Source organism: Thermobia domestica, chromosome 16, assembly GCF_964235325.1.
Source record: "Thermobia domestica chromosome 16, izTheDome1.hap1.1, whole genome shotgun sequence".
In the NCBI taxonomy this organism is placed as follows: domain Eukaryota; kingdom Metazoa; phylum Arthropoda; class Insecta; order Zygentoma; family Lepismatidae; genus Thermobia; species Thermobia domestica.
Window position 1 is genome coordinate 36,974,276 of NC_137469.1, and position 22,376 is coordinate 36,996,651.

At 35.8% G+C, this 22,376-nt stretch overlaps 1 protein-coding gene across 2 annotated transcripts in view; it reads right to left on the reverse strand.

The window, feature by feature from the left end:
• Positions 1-13,271, reverse strand: part of gwl (serine/threonine-protein kinase greatwall) — a 67,056-nt gene extending 53,785 nt beyond the window's left edge. For both annotated transcript variants that reach the window (XM_081742316.1, XM_081742315.1), the window contains exons 1-2: positions 12,875-13,271; positions 2,077-2,132 (exon numbers count right to left, since the gene is read on the reverse strand). In XM_081742316.1, coding sequence (XP_081598442.1) covers positions 2,077-2,132; positions 12,875-12,994 — 176 coding nt within the window. In that variant the 5' untranslated portion in view covers positions 12,995-13,271. The remainder of the gene's footprint in view (positions 1-2,076; positions 2,133-12,874) is intronic.
• Positions 13,272-22,376: the final 9,105 nt, after the last annotated feature.

The following is a 22,376-nucleotide window of genomic DNA, read 5'->3' on the forward strand; positions in this document are numbered from 1 at the left end:
GAAAGGACGATTTATTGAATTCTACTTCTTCAGCAATTTCGCGAATGATCAAACGATGATTTTTCTGTACAACACCGCGCACTCTCCGAACATGAACGTCATAACATGATGATGGATACCCAGGTCTTATCTCATTTTGATGGATGTTCATGCTGCTTTGAAACGCTGAAACCTCTCAACGCTGGGTAAAGAATATTTATACATTCTTCCTCGTATACTTCCTGTAGCATTTTCAAGGTTTCTGTAAACGTCTTGCCCAATTCGAAACAAAATTTGATGCACACACGCTGCCCTTCCAAAATTTTAACTTTTGTACTACAAAATCGCCACAAGTACGGAACACAACTTTCAATCCAACGCTCGCAATCTCCTAATTACACAAGGCAAGATGATGCAATTACCTTAAAACGGTTAGGAAGAACTCCACTAAGCGTCGTTGGTAAGCAAAAATTTAAGAATAGCTTGTTAATTGTATTTTTAGAAAGTTCGCTTTCTTTCTGGATGGACCTCATATATTAGTTGACTGGGCTACAACTTTCAAGTGATCAGTTTTCAGATGTGGAACTGAACAGGAAATGGTTACATTTTTTGTACGTAACAAACTATTTCCCAAAATATTCTTAAATTTATTGTGCACCTAAAGAAAGTTTAAAACACTTAATTATATATATTAAAAAAAAAAAAAAAATACTGATCGAGAAGCATATAAACTGCTGTAAACCTCAACCACCAGTTGTCACCCTCTTATCGCCACGGAAAATAAAATTACACAATATTAAGGCAACAAAACAAGGTTGGCAAAAACCATGGATTTTATTGAAAAAAAAAAAAAACTTTTTTTTTTATTTAAATAATTTGCTCTATGTATTTATATCACATATGGACAGAAATAAGTTTGTTTCGCCTCGTTGTTATTACGACAAGAACGTTATGCTGTAAGGGGCCATATAAGCTTAAAGCGGAATCCAAACCGCTTCTCGGCTTACATCCGAGAGAAATTGTCCTCCATTTAAATTCGAAACCGGGACTAATTAGTCACAAATGCGATACGTCTGCCGACTCACTCACGAAGGACTCCTAATAAAAATACGTTGTACTGATCTTGCATATTTGCTAAGCGGTTAGCGTACGCGCCTTTGGCGTGGGAGGCCCGGGTTCGATTCCCGGCGGGAGCTCATGTGGTTCGGATTCCACGTTAATCAGTAGGTCCACGTCTCATATAGCCTCGCTGCTGAACGGGACGTTAAACCCAAAATCAACTCAACTCAACTGATCTTGCATATTTGTTAATATAATTGTCAAGAGTCAGTTCAGAAGGACAAAAAGATAAACAGTTGCACAAGTGAAACCATTATACAGAATTACATATGGGCAATTTCAAAATACTGCAGAGTACAGAAAAACTAATTTAGTCTAAGTTTGTTCCCTACGACTTTTGTTAGTCCAAGTCAAAGAAATACAACGACATAATTTGCATATCAGTAAGAAAAATGAATAAAGATAAGAATTATGTGAGTCTACTTTGGCTCTGACCCATTTATGTACATAAATAGATACCAAAGATACTTCTCCCCCTCCCAAAAAAAAAGTTATTTCGATGTATTTTATCAATAGTAAACATTATTAAAACGAAAGAATATTTAGAATTTTTCTTTGATGGCAATTTCATAACAGTAATAATAAACTTAAAAAATCACAAAAGAAACAATCATAAACTTATTTTTTTAAAAAAACGAAAGTTGCTTTTGTAGTATAATTTCTGAGTAATGAATGGGGTATTTAGGTCTGAATATAATACAAATAATATACAGGAGTGAACCGTGATAACCCACAAATGTGTATTCATCTAGATTTTACAAACACTTACACTTTTACGAACATTTTTCGTTTTTTACCAGCTGGTTTAAACCAGCCAACCCTGCAACAAAATATTCTTTATTAATGTAAATATTAATTTCGCCACGAGAGAAATAAAAAAATATTTTAAAAAGTGGAATTTGTTTCTGCTTATACGCCACGCCTGTAGTGAACAGAATATTAGAACAGAGTACCACATAAATATTCTTTGCTACGTACCCGAAAGCTCCTCTACTGATGGGTTTGATTATATCAAAATCTTCAATGTCCGGAGCCTAAAAACAAAGAAGACAAGATAAATTAATTTTGTTTACGTCTCTCACACAAATGACTAACGAAAAAATCACTAACTCGCTACGAAAATGCGCATAGCACTTACGGTATTTAAAAAAAATTAAAACTCAAACAACAGACTATATGTTTGAAGTGATTGAAAAACCAAAGACAATATCAAAATTGTGAAAGTTTAAATGAAATAACTAGCAAGCTTTGAGGAAAAAAGTTAGAAACAGAACAAATGACGGGCTATTCCATGTCAACTCACCTAGGGCAATGTGCTTCAATGTCCCAGATTCTCTTCAAATTTTTTTCACACATAAATACCAATGAAATTATGCTAAATTATGTTTCTCCAATTTTTTGGATGAGAAGTGGACCAGGGAGAAATTTTTGAAAAATGTGAATTTGGCGCCAATTTCACTTTCCAGCACTCAGCATCATGGAACTAACATTACCATAACTTACTTATATTTCAAGTTATTGGGCTTATCCAAGTGTCAAATAAAAGCTAATTTTTGCTCTTTTAGAAAATCCTAAGAAACCTTGCAAAAGGTTACACTGTCAAATATTAATGGGCATACAAAGCAAATTTTATTTTTTTATTTATTTTTTTTTTTAACAAATTGTACAGTTGCTCAAAAGTTACAACTATGAAACTTTCAAAAAAAATTATACATTCATCTTAGCACGTACAAAGTATAGTTTTTTCTTAAAAAAAAAAAGGATTATTTTTACATGTTTGTGCAAAATTTCAATCTTCTACGTGCAAAAATAAGCCCGCCAAAAAATAATGAACATAGGCTTAATAAAAGAAAATATATTTTAGAATTATGACGACCTCCCATGTCTCGACGCAGGAAGGTGTGAAACCATACGTAAGGTCTTCTACAATGCCTCTAAAGAAAAAAAAAAAAAAAAAAAAAAAAAAAAAAACGAAAAAGCTCAAATAGGAGAGTTATAACGCAATGTACCATGAAACACCCGTATGGTACAAATTGTGCCATCGGATCCCCAAAGGGATATAAATGTGAAGATATGGGGCAAGTTCTATCATACACTTTTTTAACGGCCTCCTCCATCCCCATACCCGTTCAATACACTCCTTTAATCACCATTTACATATTTGTTATATTCAATATGAGTAACCTTTATTTATACAAAATTTGCCAATGTAAGTATATAATAATACATGTATGATACAGTAACACATATCTTGACATCTTTTTTAACAGGAGAAAACAATAAAAAGCAGTGAAGAATATAGTGCTAAATCTCCCTGAACCTAATACTATCAAACCTAATATTATCAACTCTGAGATACGTTAATCCTCATATTTACATTTTTAAACAGAACTTTGTTTCGGTTTTTGTTCTTGAATTTGTTCTACGAGAGTGTCTTATTCTTGTTTGTGCATAATTCCATTTGTTTCTTCTTTCTTCCAATTTCTTAACTTCAACACTTATTTTTCTTCTTTTACGTTTGATTTTACTTTCCTCTGAACTTTGGATTCGTTTCTGTTTAAAATATTCATTATGGCGTCTCCGGCTGAACGAACTGAGAGAAGCATTCTTTGATCAATAGGAACAGATTCCATACCTCCATAGTACATAATTGCATCAACCTACCCTCCACTGAGGCATTGCCGTGAGATTAAATTAAACTTATAACCACAACATGCCACAAATCGGCATAGTCTTGTTTCTTGGATATTACTTTTGGAAAGAAGTAATCTAACCTGATGCTGCCTATTTTCTCTTCGCATTCTCTGAAGTCAACTGCAAGAGACCCCTGGATTTCAGTACAGAAAGACATAAATTGACATATATATATATTAATGAAAGGAGGAAACAACCGATTTATTTTACACACCACAATCATCTGTTGGTGCGAATTAAACAACTTACAAAGAGTGAAAAAGTGGCTTGACTGGACCGGGACTCGAACCCAGATCTCCGGCATACCGTGCCGATGCGTTAATATATATGAAATCACAACCGTTAAAGGTGTCTCAATATATGGACACTGGATTGTCCAAGCACAACAGCTTACGCTGTGGTACAAGCCATGTGGTCTGAGTGGAGAGCACCGACTGCAGGAGTGAGAGAGTGTTTGGCTGTTCTGGGAAGCAGACTGGATTGCGTAGTAATTAACGCATCGGCACGGTACAGTCAGGCCACCTTTTCACTCTTTGTAAGTTACATAAATTGACACTTTGCTTTCTCAAGTACATAAGATATTCTGTTATGCTCATGCAGAGTTTGTAGGATTCGTTTCATCCTAGTATGAGCACGTTTTGGATTGTTAATTTGTAACCTGGGGTCCGAAGCTGACAGAGCACGTACTAGTTTGTACTTCAGAGGGTTTCTTTCCGCAATCATCTTGATTGTGCCCAGCAAAAAGTTTCGACAGTCAAACCTGAAACCTAGTTTATATTTACCTAATGCTTTCAGTTCTTGCAGTAGTTTTTCTATCTTAAAACCAATGTCTATCTTTCTTACTTCTCGTAAATTTTCATTTGCAGTCAAATCCAAAGCAAGAAGTCCTACTGCACAGTCAGCAAGTTTCATAATGCTTTGTTTGACACAACAACTCATTACATTCCTTAAGAGAGAGAGAAGTTCTGAATACAGCAAACAAACAAATGGCTCACGACTCTAGAATTTTCTTTAAAATGGTTCATACTCTGCTGTGACAGTTTTGAAGAAACAATTTACACTTCATGAATTGTCTTGCACATTTACACTTCCTGACTTTTCATGATATTGTACGTAAAATGCATGATTTCCCCGACATATTTTCATTTCTCTAAAATTCCCTGATTTTCCAGAATGTGACAAAGGTTTCAAAGTGTGACAGTTGTCACTTCAGAGGAACGGCACAATGTGTCAACGACACTAAAACCGTATATTTCCGTACATCCAAAATATACATTTTTTAACCATACCCTGTACATATATATGTGCTAAAATGATTCTATAAAAAAGTTGCACAAGTTTCATAGTTGAAACTTATGAGCAATGATACAATTTGTAACAAAATCTAAAACTGTATATTTCCGTACATATAAAATACAAACTAATAATATTTATTTTATTTATTTCATTTTCCGCCTTAAGAACTCTGGGTCCATGACTTCGTCAAGATATACATTTTTATAGTACAAGAATTAATAGTATAAATATTATACATTCAAAATATATACGTAACAATATTACTAAACTAAAAGTGTATTTACAAAAATAATTGTACAGTCCGCAGCAAAAAACCTGCAATATCAGCATGTAAGTTTATTGTGAAACGACGAAGTCTTTTGCTCCAAATTAAGTGTAAAGGGGAGGACGCCGAGGTTTCTCCTGGCGTGATTTGTGTCCCTTAGACGTTATGTTGATTCCCTACGCTGTTAGGCGTAGTTTCACAATAAACTTACATGCTCGCGGACTCTACCTAGTTCTATATGTTCCTACATTCAAGTAAATCTTAATAACGATATTATACAGAAAGATCAGACTACAGGTATTCCTCCAATTATAGAAAAGATGTTTATGTAACAACAACTTGAGGCGTCTTTTAAACTGCAAATTTGGCATTTGTTTGACAAAATTTGGCAATTTATTATATAGTTTTATTCCTATGTGGAGTAACGAATTTTGAGTTTTTGTTAAGCGGAAATTTTGTATATGAATATGAATAGTTGTTTTAGTGTTGTATTGGGGAAGGTCCGAACTGAGTTGGAAGTTTCTTTTATTCATATGTATCAATGATGTTTCCAGAATGTATATACACGGCAATGGTAATATTTTTAATTTCTGAAACAGAACTGATAGCATTATTCGTAGCACTTTCTTCTGCATTGTAAGTACTTTTATCGCATGGCAGGTATTACCCCAGAAAATAATTCCGTACGATAGAATTGACTGGATCAAGCCGAAATAAGTTGTTTTCAATGTTCCCGTAGTTAGAAACTTACTAAGTTTACGTATAAGGTAGACTCTCGCGCTTAGTTTCTTCAACAAATCATTCACATGTTCAGAATATATCTTTAATCCTAAAAATTTATAAGTTTTAGATACCTGCATGAGTTCCATGTCTATATGTATTTGATGTATATTTAGAGAGTTCAGTTTTTCCTCATTAAAATATATTATTGTTGTGTTCGCTGTATTTAAATTGAGTTGGTTTACCTTTACCCATTCTGTAAGTTTATCTGTCGTGTTCTTAAATATGTATTCCTGTGAGCAAGGCTTATTTGGGATTTCAACTTAACTGTCTGTATCATCAGCAAAAAGGACGCTTTTGTTCGGAACCATATAATCGGGAAGATTGTTAATATATATTAGGAAAAATATAGGACCTAATTTTGATCCTTGTGGAACTCCGTGCCTAATGTGTCTTACCTCTTGACTTGGTTGTAATAATAATTATAAAAATACCAAAAGTACCTTTTTTTATATTTTAATCATATCATGTGTGTGCTAAAATGATTCTATAAAAAAATCTTTAAAAGTTTCATAGTTGTAACTTAAGACAATGACACAATTTGTGATAAAACCTAAAACTCTATTTCTGTATATGTAAAATACAAAATAATTACAAAAATACAAAAAAACACCCTTTTGTTTTTTAACCATACCGTGTACGTGCTAAGATGAATGTATAAAAAAAGTTTTAAAAGTTTCATAGTTGTAACTTTTGAGCAATTGTACAATTTGTAAAAACACACTAAAATTTGCTTCGTATGCCCATTAACGTTTGATAATATAACCTTTTACAAGATTTCTTAGGATCTCCTGAAAGAACAAAAATTTAGCTTTCATTTGACACCTTTGTGAGCCCAATAACTTGAAACATAAGGAAGTTATGGTAATTTTAGTTCCATGATGCTGAGTGCCGGAAAGTGAAATTGGCGTCAAATTCACATTTTTCAAAAATTTCATCCCGGCCCATTTGTCATCCCAAAAATCGAAAAAAAAAAATTAATTCAGCATAATTTCATTGGTATTTATATATGAAAAAAATTTGAAGAGAATCAGACATGATGCACGGTCAGGTTTTAAAATTAGATGATTTAACATGGAATGACTCCGATGAGATTTGATGTAAAATTAGGAGTTAACACAAAGAACTTTAAAATTAAGAATAAAAGAAGATAGCACTTAAAATTTTGAACACTTTATTATTGTTAATCTTTTTTCTTTCATTTTTTCGTTACAGCTGCTTTCAACTTTCTTTCGAACAGGCAAGCGAAAAATAAACAAACTAGAAAAAAAGGAAGAACGAGATAGAATTTTTAAACATAGAATTTTTAAACATGACGGTAAAATACTGTAAAATACTATCAATTAATATGTTGGTTTTTAGTTTAGGGTTTAACATAACCTGTTCAGCACCGACACTTCGACATGTGGACCTAAGTTTACGTAATACGAACGATCCATGGAGAATCAAACCGGAGTCTCTTGCCATCAAAAACGTATTGCTGATAACATTACAGGGTGTCTACTAAAATTCCAAAATGAAATTTTGTGACCTTTTCTTTACCAAATCATAAAATTTCGTAACATTCAAAAACCAATAATAGTACCCATATTCTTTGGCACTTATCTTATCTCTGATTTCAAAGGCTGTTTCTTGGAGTAATAAAAGGCTGGTATCTTCTTACAGTTGAATAAACTGGATAGATGCGTAGGTGGTTTCGGCGATGCGATGCGATTTGCATCGCCACTGCTCAATAATGGCAGCTGATGCGATAGAAGCGTGCTTTGCTTGCTATTTGGTAGCGTCTAAAGCCGACAATAGACATTCTTGGCGGTGAATTTTTACGTTTTATACAATAAAATTTTCCCGTCTATACTTATATTCGTACACATAAAAAGTCGTGACCCTAAAGCTAAACTTCATGATTTTTTCATGACTTTTGTGACCAATGGACACCCTGATTTAGAAAAATCACCTTTCGTAACAATTTTAATTGTTTAAAATATCATCTAGTTTCAAGTTCTTGTTTTAACAAACAACAGGGATGTAGATCTATCCACCTCAATCCAGACAGTGGGAGGAGTCATTCGACTACTTCTAAATTTTTTTAGAAATCTATAATAATTATTTCTGCACGGGACATGAGTGCAACAGAAATAATTTGTCTGAACAGAAAAAAAATCCTGAACCACTTAAGCAGTTCTTTCCTCAATACCTTTGGAAAATTTGTGGTTATACAAGTGAGTGGAAAGAACGTTGAACAGAAACAAAAAAAAAAAAAAAAATCTTTGAATCTGAATTCGACTTTTTTTTTTTTTTTTTTAAGATTATAGACAAGAGATTATCACGAAGAGATGAATCAAGCTGCATTTCTTAAATAGTTTCAGGAATCCTTCTTTCCAACCTACATACACCGTCCATTATAATAATGGTCAATGCTGAATACCATTCAGTGATTTTAAATAAAACCCAAACAATGGCCACAAAAAAGTTATATACTCCAAAGGTTAATTGGACAGAATGTGCCAGTTCGAGGGGACCTTAAAAAAGCAGAATTGATGGAACTTGTTCAAAAACTCAAGCCTTAGTTCCCTACTTACGTTATAGACAAGATCGTTACTGAAAATGGAAATAAAATAGTTAGACTACCTCCTTTCCACTGCCATTTTAATTCCATAGAACTGATATAGACACAAATCAAAGGGTATGTGGCCCGCAAACCACATTTTACAACGTCGTTTGTCATAAAGTTAACAGAAGAAGCATAGCTTTGGTCACCCAGGAAAACTGCTGTATATAACGCTAAGAATATCAATTAAGTTGTGTGGGAAAATTAGGGTTCACTGGAGAAAAGTGTAGAATTTGTTGTAAGTGTTGGTGGTTACAGTGATTCCTCAAATAAGGAAGAGGGTAGCAGCAGAGATGATAACAGTGACATTGAGTTGAGTGGAATTTTTCCGCTGCAATAAGCTTCATTACTCACAAGTATATCTGCTTTTAAAATTTGTTTACATTGCCCTTTCCAATAGTGAGTATCTGTTTCTAGACACAAACACAAAACTCTGCAATTCAATTTTTACTTTACAATATAGACGGATTTCTTAGTATTGCATACTTAAATCATCGATTATCTTCCGGGATCACTCTAATTTAAGAATTTTACAGTTGTCCACAGAAAATAATTAACAGTATTCTCCATCCACAAATGTTTTATATTCGTAGTGATTACAGAGTGCTGTAGGGGGTCCAAAATTCGTTTCCCTGCGGAGCCACTGAGATTGGAAGTATATGAAAATTTTTATGCCCTGTAAGCTAAAGGAAAACAGATCGTCAATGGAATGAATGATTGTAAAAGAATTCATGGAATGAAACAAGAGAACGCCAAGTAAGTACACAACACAGTCATCAAAAATTCACATGACCAGAGATTGAACCAGGGACCCATCGCACTCAAGATGAGCACTTTACCACTGAGCAACCCTTTATGATTCCATATTAATGTAAACATTTAAACAAAAAGTAAACTATTTCAATTTTTGTAGAGGTTGATTATGTTAGAAAAGATGCCATAACAGTACGCACGTAATTGTAACAGCGTAATACGTGTAACCTCATTTGTCATTTTTTTTTTTTAAATTTTGATCAGAGTTTAATTTCAATCACTACGTTTGAATGGACGGTTAATGGGAGATATGGAAATTATCCTTAGGTCGATAAATCAACTTTATTTAAAAATTCTCGATATTTTTTTGTAGTTTTTGTTCTGATATCTGTCAACAGATAGACGGACATTACCGTCCTATAAGACCAGATGTATATGCATTAGCATAGTATAGTTTGGAAGTATAAAATGATGGAACTTTCAAGAATCAAAGATAATTCCACATTGCGCACGGAACAAAAGTGTTAAATCTAGAACGCGATGGGTTCTTCAGTTCCAATTAATCATTTGGAGAGCCACTAGAGTAATATAACGACAAAAATGTCTTAGTAAAAAGATTAATATTGTTAGTATTAACTGTGCAAAATCGTAATAAAGTTGAGCTAATTTTACATCCTCTAGATCCACGTACACACGAACAATGGCATTACTTTCAAAGATAAGAACAAACAGTTCTATTAGCAAATCTTGAAACAAAGGGATTTTCATATGCATACCCATCTTCACTAACGCATCCTTGTATCGTCTCTCTTGCTTCGCCCAGTCCTGACGCGGACTAGACGCAATTCCTCGTCCTAACTTGTGACCACATAGCAAATATTGGAAGGAGTTCCACATAACTGAACCGAGAATGTGTTATCCATAGAGACACAATAATGCCAACCATCACATAAGTTTGTGGCAGGCAAGATCGTATCCTAATATGTTCCCGTTTCCTCCAGCATCTTCATTCCATCAATTTCTTTATAATCGTTTACTTTAATTAACCGATCTCCATAAAGAGCATAAGCAAGGGACATTGAATTAAAAATTTCATTTCCATACAGATTAAGAACACGGAGAGCAATTTACATAGTACTGAAACTCACTTTTTTGCTTTGAAATAATATCCTCATGCCTTCTACAGTCTCGGTTTGTCAGCGCATGACACTATTCTACTTAAAAGCATGTTAATTTGAGGGATGCCACCAGTTGGTGCCTGTCCATCACTTGTGTACAGATTCATGTCTTCAACCGTATACCATTGCATTTAATCCGCTCTAGGACGGAGAGAAGATGGAGTGCTTGTGCGATCAGTATGGGGGCACATATGTTGAAAGCATATGCGTGAGCGATGTTGGATACGTGCATTAGGCAAGTGTGAAAAACACGCCATCAACCTACGTAATTACAATTCACCCTTGCATTACAATTGCACTGTAATTATCATATTTTTCAACGCTGTTTTATGTTCAGCGATGAGTTGTATGTTCTTCGCCTACATAAGTTCCTTACACATTACTCTTATTTTGTGAACTGACATATTTATAAATGGGTTCACTCGAGCACACGGTTCCACAAACTACAAAATTTATGGGTAAAATGCGTGCGAAACATTTTTTCTGAAGGAATGAGAGTTTGAATATAAGTAATTACTGTCAGTACACAGCACACTGAAATGAATTTTAAGTGATAGTGAAGGCAGTGTGTGTGTGTTTTTCCCTACTCTCGTTTATGCGTATACCCCCATCGGCCTATGAACTCAGCTACCGCTCGGCCCTCCCTACTGCGCTAATGCTCTGACTCGGTTAGATAGCATTCGTGCTCTATAGTGGCTACCTAGCACAAGTTGGTTCCTGATGTATGCACTGTAGTTTTTACATCATACGTACACACTGTATTTATACTGAGTCCTCCTAATGTCAATCTACGAGTAGTAATGGACTGCCTCGTTTAGCGCATGCTCTGCTAAAAGAAACAGAAAACCTTATCAAGAAAATGTAAGAAATGTGTCAAGATTTGGTAGAACCGTCTGCTCGAGTAATGCCATTTTTTTTAAGTAAGATGGTTCTAATACCGATAATGTGCATCTAAATATTTTCTTAATAATCCTTGCACTCACGATTATGCCAGATTCTGCATTACCGGCATCACAGAAAATTTTCTCTGTGATATGATGTAAGTCCACGATAAAAATGAAAAAATGATAATCTTTGGAATTTACCAAAGGATTTAAATGGGATAATTTTGGAACTGGGTGGCCACAATCAGGTAAAATTACCATGTTTACAGGAGAAATGAGTTGATGTTACGTAAGTTTAATTACAATTACTAACTTAACATAAGTTGCATTTTTAACTAACCTAACCTAGCCTAAACCATCAAAAACACAGAAAATATAGGAGGAAAATACGAATTTTAAGCAAAGAATCCTGGCCCTTTCAAATCCAAATATCCTATCTTAACCTAACCTACCTAAAACATCAAAAAAATACAGAAAATATAGCAAGAAAGCACGAAATTTAAGCAAAATACTCTGCCCCCCCCCCAGTTCCAAAAATATGCTGATACGGAAAAATAAATCGTTAATGTATTAAGATATGTATACAAATATCATGTTTATCCTGAAAGAGTATGAGATTGGATGCTTGAACCCTCTCTGTCCATTGATGAAACTGTATTCCACTGGCTATAACCGTGCACTTTGATGAGAGAAGTTACAGAGCAAGTGCTGCTGGAGTATTGGTTGGTAAATTTTGTACAAGAGGTAATAGTATACAACAGTGCCTCATGATCTGTGCGCGTGGATACTTCCTACTGTTGCACTACGTATAAAAATGATTTTATTACATTTAGTAGTAAGAAGCATCCACGTGCACGTGACATGCGATATGTTTCAAATCCCCCACACATACTCATACACTACGTACAAGGGCACATTATTATTCTTCGCATACCATAAAACACAACGAAACGCAACGCAAACCGACGTACATTTTATTTTATATTACTCAGTAATTAAATGAAAGTCGCATTTTTACCTCATTTTCAAGTTCCTATATCCTCAATGAGTAATCCTTAAAAGACTGCACTTCGTGAGTCCTCGCTAAATGATGAGGCACTCTCGTATACTATATCCCAGAAACTCTTTGTACTTCAAGCTAAATAGGTTTTACATGTAAATACCTAGATAAACTTATTCAAGGTTTATTCCATTTAATTCAAACGTACAGGCTAAGATAAGATAGGTATTTAGGATATTTGGATTTGAAAGGGCCAGGATTCTTTGCTTAAAATTCGTACTTTCTTCCTACACATCTACTCAATTGAAACAAAGTTACCTTAGTGCTGGCATTCTTTGAAGCTGTAACGAAATTCAAGATTGAATTTTCTGTAGGAGTTACACGTCCAGGCTTCCAGTTTTCTTTATTTTCGTCAGTTTCTGTTACTTTCTCCGACATCTTCTATGAATAACCATAAACTATGTTCTAACGCAAACATAGGATCAAGCAGAAAGTTAAAGCACTCTTCCTAGGCTTCTACGCAAAGCATCACGATTATAAATATTCCTAAGTAGTAATAAACAAAGCTCAAAAACTACAATGTTTATAATCACTCTACCGTACATAGCATACTTTCACGATACTGTAACACATATTTATCAATTTTGTTATTTGCATTTACCGCCTCGAGAAAAACAAGCATAAAAACAAGTTTGCACTTGATCAGTGCTGCCAAGTGCCAACTGGCAGTGCGCAATGATGCCAAACCGAAAGTTATAAAATCCCATCTCGATCGCCAGATAGTTCCACATTGCTATATGTATTTCCCACGTTATACTAATTACAAAATGCAAAAGCTTACATTTTTTTTATTTATACGTATTTCTGGGCATTCCCGGCAACTACAGCCTTAAGCCCAGACCCGTATTTATATATTGTTCGCTCTGTGCTCTAAATAATTTGCCGCCCCCTTTCCCCGAAAAACAACCAATATTAGAATTGAATTCACAGTTTTTGGGGTCACTGAGATTAAATAATGACAGTTTTAATCCAATTCAACTTCAAGCTCATACTCCAGTCCCCACGGAGGGGGCAAGATTTTAAAAGTAATCGAAAAAGAACAGATATTAGTGTTGAATTCATAGCTTTCGAGGTCTCTGTTCAAGTTCATCATCACCCCTGAGGAAAGGATGACTCTTTAAAAATAATCAGATAAGCTAGCTAATTAGTAACTATTGTAATTAGAGTGAATTAAACATATTAACATATTTCTCGCACTTGCGTGGACTGATGGTTGCTAGTTTTAAGTATTACTTTATCATGAATCTTTTTTAAAAGTCCAAAATTTTGCCGCCCCCCAACTTCTGCCGCCCTGTGCTCAAGCCAGTGATGTGCCGTAAACTATAATTTTACGTTTACGCGATTGTCTATTGTAATCTACACGTAATCTACATTACACCTTTTCCCGTGTAGACTATGTAGACAACCACTATCAAATGTAAGAAAGAATTTCGTTGCTCGTTTTTTCATATTTCCTTATTCAGTTGTTTTGCTTCGGTGCAGCGAAAGATTAGGGAAACGACTAACATATAAAAAGTATAGGGAATTATCTAATCTCTATGTTTACTCTGCTCTGCGCATACCACACGACCCGCTCGGGAGAGTAATACTCCCGGAAGTACTCTAGCCAGCTGTTTTACGCGCTATCCTAGCCAGTTGTTTTAAGTTGATCACAAAATTTATATCATGAAGCACAAGGGGAACAAAACGAGCCCAATATCATGGAGTACAAGGCCATAAGTACTACAACTACTTATTTGCAAAAAAAAGTAAATAAATCACTTTTAAGTATTATTTTCATATTATTTTAATTTAATAAGTGTTATAAAAATGTAAAAAAAAAATTCCTCGGACCGGGTTTGATCTCGCGCCAAAAGATACTTTTAGTATTAGCATATAGCGCTAGCCCACTCGGCTACGAAGGCCGACAGCAGCAAGCGTTTGATTTTATTTTAATGCAACGTGGCAAGAAGTGGATAACACCAACCAATCAGAACTGTGTTTCTCGTTTCTACTTCCGGGAGCATTACTCTCCCGAGCTAGTCCTCATACCACTTCCTTAGATTTTCCACTTCGAGCACTGCTTTTATAATGAAATTTACAAAACTAATTCTCACCTGTGGGCTTTCAGTCTTGAACCTGCTATATTTGCCAATTTTTTCTTGCATATTTTACAAAATGCATAATATTTTTCATTTTCCTTCATCAAGACGAAACTAAATATTCGAAAGTTACTATTCGCTGGTCTAGGCATTTTATTTTGTACGCAATTTCGTAAGATAACGACAAAATAAAGCTCCTTTATTGTCCACGATGCCATATTAAATTACGTGTTGTTGACATATTCTACATAGTCTACGTTGTTTACATTGTCTACGCATAGTTGACACACGTAAACGTAAACTATCGTTTTTTAAGCGTAGACGCACATCACTGGCTCAAGCACAGAATAGCACTTGCCTAAATACGGGTCTGCTTAACCCGAGAAAGCCCATACTCACTACAAAGTGTGTATTGAATAATTTTCTTGTTTTTTGCGTCCTTCAGAGACACTAAATCGAGATTATCAGGAAAAAAATTCATATGTGTACCCAATGCGAAGAAATAGGGGTGTTCCCTGTAGGGGACACTGGGCATTAGAAATACAATGGTTATATATTGAAAATACTATTGACTTAAAAGATACAGGTTTTATTGTAAATAAAGTATAAATGAACACAAATATCACTTATACATAGAATAACTATTAAAAAATGCAAAATATTAAATACGGATATTCTTAAACACAAGCAAACTATTTGCTGAGCAAAACAATATACAGGTCACATAAAATACTACATAGTGTTACATTTTCGCCAACTAACACTTTGGCTTCATCAGACACTATCAGGCAGTTTGAATAGGGGAGACCGGGGACAATTGTAACGTTGGTACTTGTGACATTGGTCATCAGGCTAAGATAGTGTCTGATGAAGCCAAAGTGTTAGTTGGCGAAACTGTAACACGTATGTAGTTTTTATGTGAATATATTGTTTTGCTCAGCAAATTGTTTGTGTTTAAGTATACACAAAGCAAAGCTTCTACTTATGGAAAATATTACGGATATTCTGGTTATAACATTGGAATATGCTGCCCAAAAGCAAGGTAAAAGAATAGCATTACAGAACGCAAATTACAAAACGGACTTCAATGTTTACTTTCGGCTGTGAAAGTCATACCAACAACGAACACATAACCCAATCTCACACTTTTGGCACGTGATTCTTGTGTGTTTGTGGCACAAACCACACCTCTTTTGTGCGCACTTCTGTTGTACATGGTCCTTAGCGTGTTTGCACACGATACCGACAAAATCGGAGGAAGCCTCTGTGTCGGCGTACTTTGCACACGTCGTCGACAATATCGGTGGAAGCCCCGACAATATCGTTGACGGTGATGAGCGAAGTAAGCGACGCACAAAATATATTCTGCACTGTGTTTCTAAAAATCTTTTCCATATATGAAAAACAAATAAAAGTAATAATAATCAGGAGAATTATTTTTTAAACAAGGACTACAAAAACTGTTCTGAAGAGGAGTGGAAGACGGTACAAAACTTGGAAAAAATAGGCCTATGCCTAAACATTTTAGATTTAACAGTGCCGTTTTAAATAGATGTCGTAAACATATTATTTTCGTTTCGATAAGAATTGATGCTGCGGTACATTGCAAACTATATTAGTTTTAATTTTTGTTGAAACACTGTTACATATTGTATGTATGTATATTATTTTTTTTTTCATGCAAGTAACACTAATGTCATAGATTAAATGATAAGATTCGAATTAGTAATTTTATTTTACATTGCTCCATACATACACTGGCGCAAATCCCGGGAGGATGAAGGGGACATATCCCCTCCAATCTTGGAACTGGGGGGACTGCCCCTCCCAATAATCCGATTTGAAATGTGTTTTTTGGGGGGACAAATTTGATTATTTGTGTCCTGTCGCCAGAAAGGAAAGTGAGATAAAATTAACGTCCACTCAGAATAAGCCTCAAATCTGCCCGCCTCCACAGCATTCTTTTTCTCGACTACAGAAATATTTTGAACATCGCTATATAGCCATATATATATATAGTGGCAGATCCAGGATATGATCAAGGGAGAGGCTAAACCATAATTTGCCGTTTTATCCAGTGTAAAGCAGAATTGAAACCCATTTTATCCAGTGTAAACCTGGGAACGATCTTACCCGTCCCCCGAATGTTAAAGACAGATTTGCGCTGTTGCATACATACCTGTCGTTTCTCGTTTCTTTTTGTCCATGAACTCAAAATCCTGGGCAAGTCTTGCATAAACTTCTCGCCATGCTTTTTGCTTTTCAATTCTGCCCTTGAAAGAGTCTGTTATCCCATATGCAAGGTCTACACTCCACAAGTTCAATAAGGGTTAAAATATCAAATGGCGAATTCTTACCATCTCTAAAATTCTAAGCAAAACTAGAAAGGTAAGAATGCAATAAATACAAAACCTTTTCATCCAGTCACTGTAGCTAAACTGCAGAATTCTATCAGCGGGTCGATCCCGGTACAAAGGGGAGATGGAAAACTTGGATACATAGCTTTGGTCTTTGTTTTCAATTGCTATTCCACAAATTCTTTTTAAAAATGGGGTATTTGGGATTGTTTTGGAAGTGAGAGAAAAAAATCTGCAACCAGTGAAGCATGAAGCCACATCCCTGTTGTTGAGATGACAATCAAGAAAATGCCAAATGAGTCACTTGTCCTTGGAGCTTTGCAAAGAGTGTTTGATTGTGCTGGTTTCATTTCAAAATAATAATAATTCTACTTTGACTTAACAAATATTCTATTCAATCATTGCTTATTGAATGGGACCGGGAAAAGTGATCTGCACACAATTCTGATGAAAATAAAAGGAAGTAATAATAATCAGGATTTTTTCCATTTGTTCATGTTCACAGTGTACCAAACTTTGAAAATTACGCTTAAATTAATTTTCAGAATGTATTAAAATTTAAATGCATTAATAGATTAAAAAAATATACCATCAAAGAGTGAGTGTCTGCGTGTGTTTGTGTGTGTGTGTGTGTGAGAGAGAGAGAGAGAGAGAGAGAGAGAAAGAAAGAAAGAAAGAAAGAAAGAAAGAAAGAAAGAAAGAAACAACAAAAATAAAAAAGGAGTGGAAAATAATAAAGAAATTAATTATCTAAATTTCCTATATTCTTTTTTTTGTTATATATATTTTTTTCAAAATATATTAGAAAATAATATTTTTAAATCAACGAAGTACATATAAAATAATAATTGGTAATATAGCGTATAGTAAGTATGTAGTATTTAGAAACAATGGATAACAATATAATACATATGTAAAATTTTTCTGAACAGTTGATATATTATTTTTATTATTCTATTGTTCATTTGTTTCTGTTGCACTAGAGAAGAAACACCTCCTCCAGTTCCTTTCCAGGTGGCAACGTACCAAGAACTGACGAAACGTTGCCACGTTGGACCGCAATGGATATACGTTGGAATAAGAAGGATGCTGAACGAACATCTCCAGAAACGATAGATATGCGTCTGCCTACCTCTCTGATAAAATCAAGGCTTCTAGAACCCCATGCTCCACTGGTCTCGATAGCTATTGGAGCAAATATAAATTTATCGAGGAGATTATTGTATTTCCTTTCCTTTTCTGCCTCTCTACGTCTAGCAACTTCTCCAGCATTCACAACGGTCAACGGCAGGCTTGAATGGGCGAATGTGTCCGAACATGTAAAATCCCATACTAGAGATTTGCCTCTCATCCAAGGTATTAATGCCATGCCATCAGGTCGTTTACCATCGGAACGACAACAGCCTGACGGTTCACGAATCGAAGGAATTCCTGCCGTCGTGAGGGCTCGAAAAATGATGTCATTAACAGATGAATGTCTGGTGTTTCTGCCTATGCTCTTCATGCATGAGAGGCCATGCAGGCCGCGTTGGGTAACTTGATCCCCGCAAGCTGGACAGCGATGTGGCTCACAAACAGCTGAACCTAGTCTTAGGGCTACTGCGATTCGAAAGGTTTCATTAGACATGTGAAGACCTAATTGGGGAGAAGGTAACGCATTTAACCATGCACCAGCATGGGGAGATGACGCAGCAAGAGGTCTAGCTTTATCCTCTGGAGCAGCAACGGATTGTAAAAGAAGTTTATGGAAATGTACTGCTATTGGTGTGTACCAAGATGCCTGAGAACATCTTTTGCTGACTTCTGGAAGGTCCGTATCTGTTATATTTATCCATTTGGTAGAGCCTTCTTCAACTATCCCATCTGGGTCCAGGTGGTAGCCTTGAGGAAGGAGAGCCTCGATTAAACGAAGGGATCCGTGGTAGGACGCTAAAAAGGTAGGAATCGCCATATCAACGGTTCGTCGAATACCAAGGCCTCCTAATCCAACAGGTAAGGATGACTGCATCCAAGATTCGTCACTCAAGGAGCAGTTCAAAATTGACTCCAGACCCATTTTGAGGATATGATCATATTTCTTCAGCAGTGGAGTCTCATTCCAAGATGGAAAGCACCGTAGAAAGTAGTTTAGGCGAGGGATTGACAATGAAGCACGTAGAAGGAAAAAAGCTCCGTGTGCTGAAATCGAGTCAAGACGAGATAGAAAATATTCTAATTTGGATATTTTGGTTGATAGCACAGTTGTAAATGCTTCCTTTGTGAGAGCAGAACCCAGAAGACAAGCATCCTGTTTGCTTAGGAGACGTATTCCTGGTGCAACTTCTCCAAATCTTCTGAATAATTGTTCGGATGTGACTTCATCTGATCCAAGAAAACCAACTTCGCATTTTGAGAAATTCAAATGTAAGCCCAGATCTGACGCTTTCTCATTTATATGTGTTAACGTTGAAAGGACTGCCTCAGGTGTGTCAGCAATAGTCCCATCATCCAAATACCAGATGTTTAGTTCAGTATTAATCGAATTTACTAAAGAATGTATTGTTATGGCAAAAAGTGCTGGGCCCAAGGGATCACCTTGTTGTACTCCTCTCTGGGATGAAATAGTGTCTTGGCCTAAGAATAGGTTACTAGGTTGAGCGTAACACTGGTGAACATATGGGTATATTGCGGGAAAATATTTCAATACCTCAGTAAGCATGGAGTCCCGGCGAAATTCATTAAAAGCGTTGCGAAAATCCAGCTTTACGATAGCCTTTGGAGCTCTGTGTGTGGAGGAGAAATATATCCTGGTTGCATGAACGGCTGCTTCGACTCCGTTGGGAATACAAACTCCAAGTTGATGGGGAGACAAAAAGTTCTTAACAGGCTCTCGTATTCTGAAGCATATAATTTTGGCTGATATTCTGCGCCAAATATTCCCTATGGCGATAGGTCTGATTCCACCACACTTCTTTTTAAGAGCGATAAGTCTGGCTCCGAAAAACAAAGGTCGAACTTCTAAGGGTATTTTTCCCGAAATAATGAGATTGAACAAATCACAAAATGATTTTAATAGCTTTTCCTTCGATTCGAGTATTTGGCAAGATAAAAGATCTTTGAGAATCGAAGGGCGAAGACCATTTAGACCTCCCGAGCTGCCAGATGGAAAAGAATGTATAGCATTTTTAACTTCGTTTATTGAATTTCTATTTGGTAATAGCTGTTTAGAGAAAAACTAGTACTCTTCAGACTTCCCACATTTTATAATTTAATAAAGGGAACTAGCTACTCCAAAACAGAGACTGTAAAAAAATAATAAGCTGTTCCGAAGTTGTTTATAGGACAAGATAATAATATTATTATACAATTGTAATAGAAAAAATTGAAACAACAAAATTCCAAAGACAAGAAACGAAACAAGAATACATAGCGCCTTGTCACTCACTCTCTTCATCTAACCCACTGGCCAGCCAACATTATCGGCCGCATGTGCATCCAATCATAAGAAAACATTGCCCCCGACAAAATCGGTATCGGCGATATCGCCGACAATATCGGGAGCTTGGCCGACAGTATCTGCGTGTCGGAGAAAAGGCCGACAATGTCGGTGGCGTGTGGAAGCTACGATTTGAGTACACTGAAGTCGATTTCACCGCCGACATTATCGGCGCTTCCACCGATATTATCGTTGGCGTGTGCAAACGCACTTAGGGTCAGAGTTGAGGCGATCGTCATTCGGAACACGTTGATCTAATGGCGCGCTACAAGTGACACTCTTCACAGGTGGTTTCCCATAAATACCGCAGTAAACTTGAACAATCATTCTACGAAATTGACAACAAGTGAGTTTTTCACCTTGGCTGCATTCTTTTAGCATTAGCCATGCATTATGAAAAGCGGCATCCACACCAAACGCGAAGAGAAGGAACCACCATTTTTTCCTCGGAAGGCAAGTCGCATTGAGTGTACATTTTCATCGAATGTGTCGACTCTCCCCCATATAATTATTGTATTTTTGAATAAGAGATGGACTGTCCACAGAGATTTTTGTTCTCCTTCCAGCAACAACACCAATCCTATCTACTTTCTGAATCGGTAGTACACTATGGTAGTTAGACACTACACTCACAATACTATTATCATGCCATTTCACTAAAACCATATCACTTTTTGCTGCGAAAGAGAGCGAACCTCTCTTCTCCTTCTTCTGTGCCTTTGTCTCTTGCAACGGACATTTCTGGATACGGTTCTCTCCTACTGTACCAGTGCCTCCATTTCCACGCGCTGACAAAGTTTCAATAAGTGACAATGTTATGAAAAAGGTATCAAAATAAAAATTGTAATGTCCAAGGTCTTGCGGTAACCTAGACTCGATATCCAAAATAACACTTGGACCTAGACCAAGAACCTCTTGATACGCTAGCTTGCTATACTGAACTTCCTGATAGGGTTCCAATGATCAAAAACAATCAAATAACCTGTTCGGGTGACAGCTGACCACAATTTATAGCCAAATCTCAGAGGATTTCTACAATTTCATGGAGCTTGAGACTGAAAAGAAAATTAGCTTCACGTAAATTACCACACAAGCACAACCTACTTACACATAGAAAACATAATCAAACTGATTGGACTAGGTAGATTTGATTAGGTTTGGTTTGGTTATATAAACTTCAACAATACAATGCAATTTTTATAATTGTTGTTTAATTTTTTACTTTACTTACAACAATCATTATCATTGTTATGTAGTAGATAAATTCATCTTGAAAACTTTTCTGTTGACAAGAACCGTTCTCGAAGGCCTTCACCTTTGAGGAAAACTGTACGTAAATCAACGTAAGTATATAATAAGCAAAGTATCACGTATCTACTTTGTATACAGTGTAAGAAATCTACGACATAATATATTCAAACTATGTTCTAAAATTCGGAAATTATACAAAGAAAGACATTATGTACGTACAGTGCCCAGTGTCCCCTACAGGGAACACCTTCTTTCTTTTGCAAAATTATAAGTCCTTGTACTCATTGTGACCAAATCTTACATTTTATATGTGAACATGAATATTTCAAGATAATAAATCAAGAATTAAAAGAAAAGATAGTTACGTATTTCCTTTCTTGGCAGCCATTTTCATACAGTGAAGTGTGCAAACAGCCACTCAGCCCACAAAATGCGTAATTCTCTACTTCATATCTCCGCCGCTAGGTGGATCTAAAATCGCACAGTACTGCAAGGTGATCTTCAGATAAGATACTTTCCAAAACTCCAAACATAACCGAAATACTTCCTTCAGGTAAAACAAAGGAGACACTTAAACTGCTATCCCCTGTAGGAAA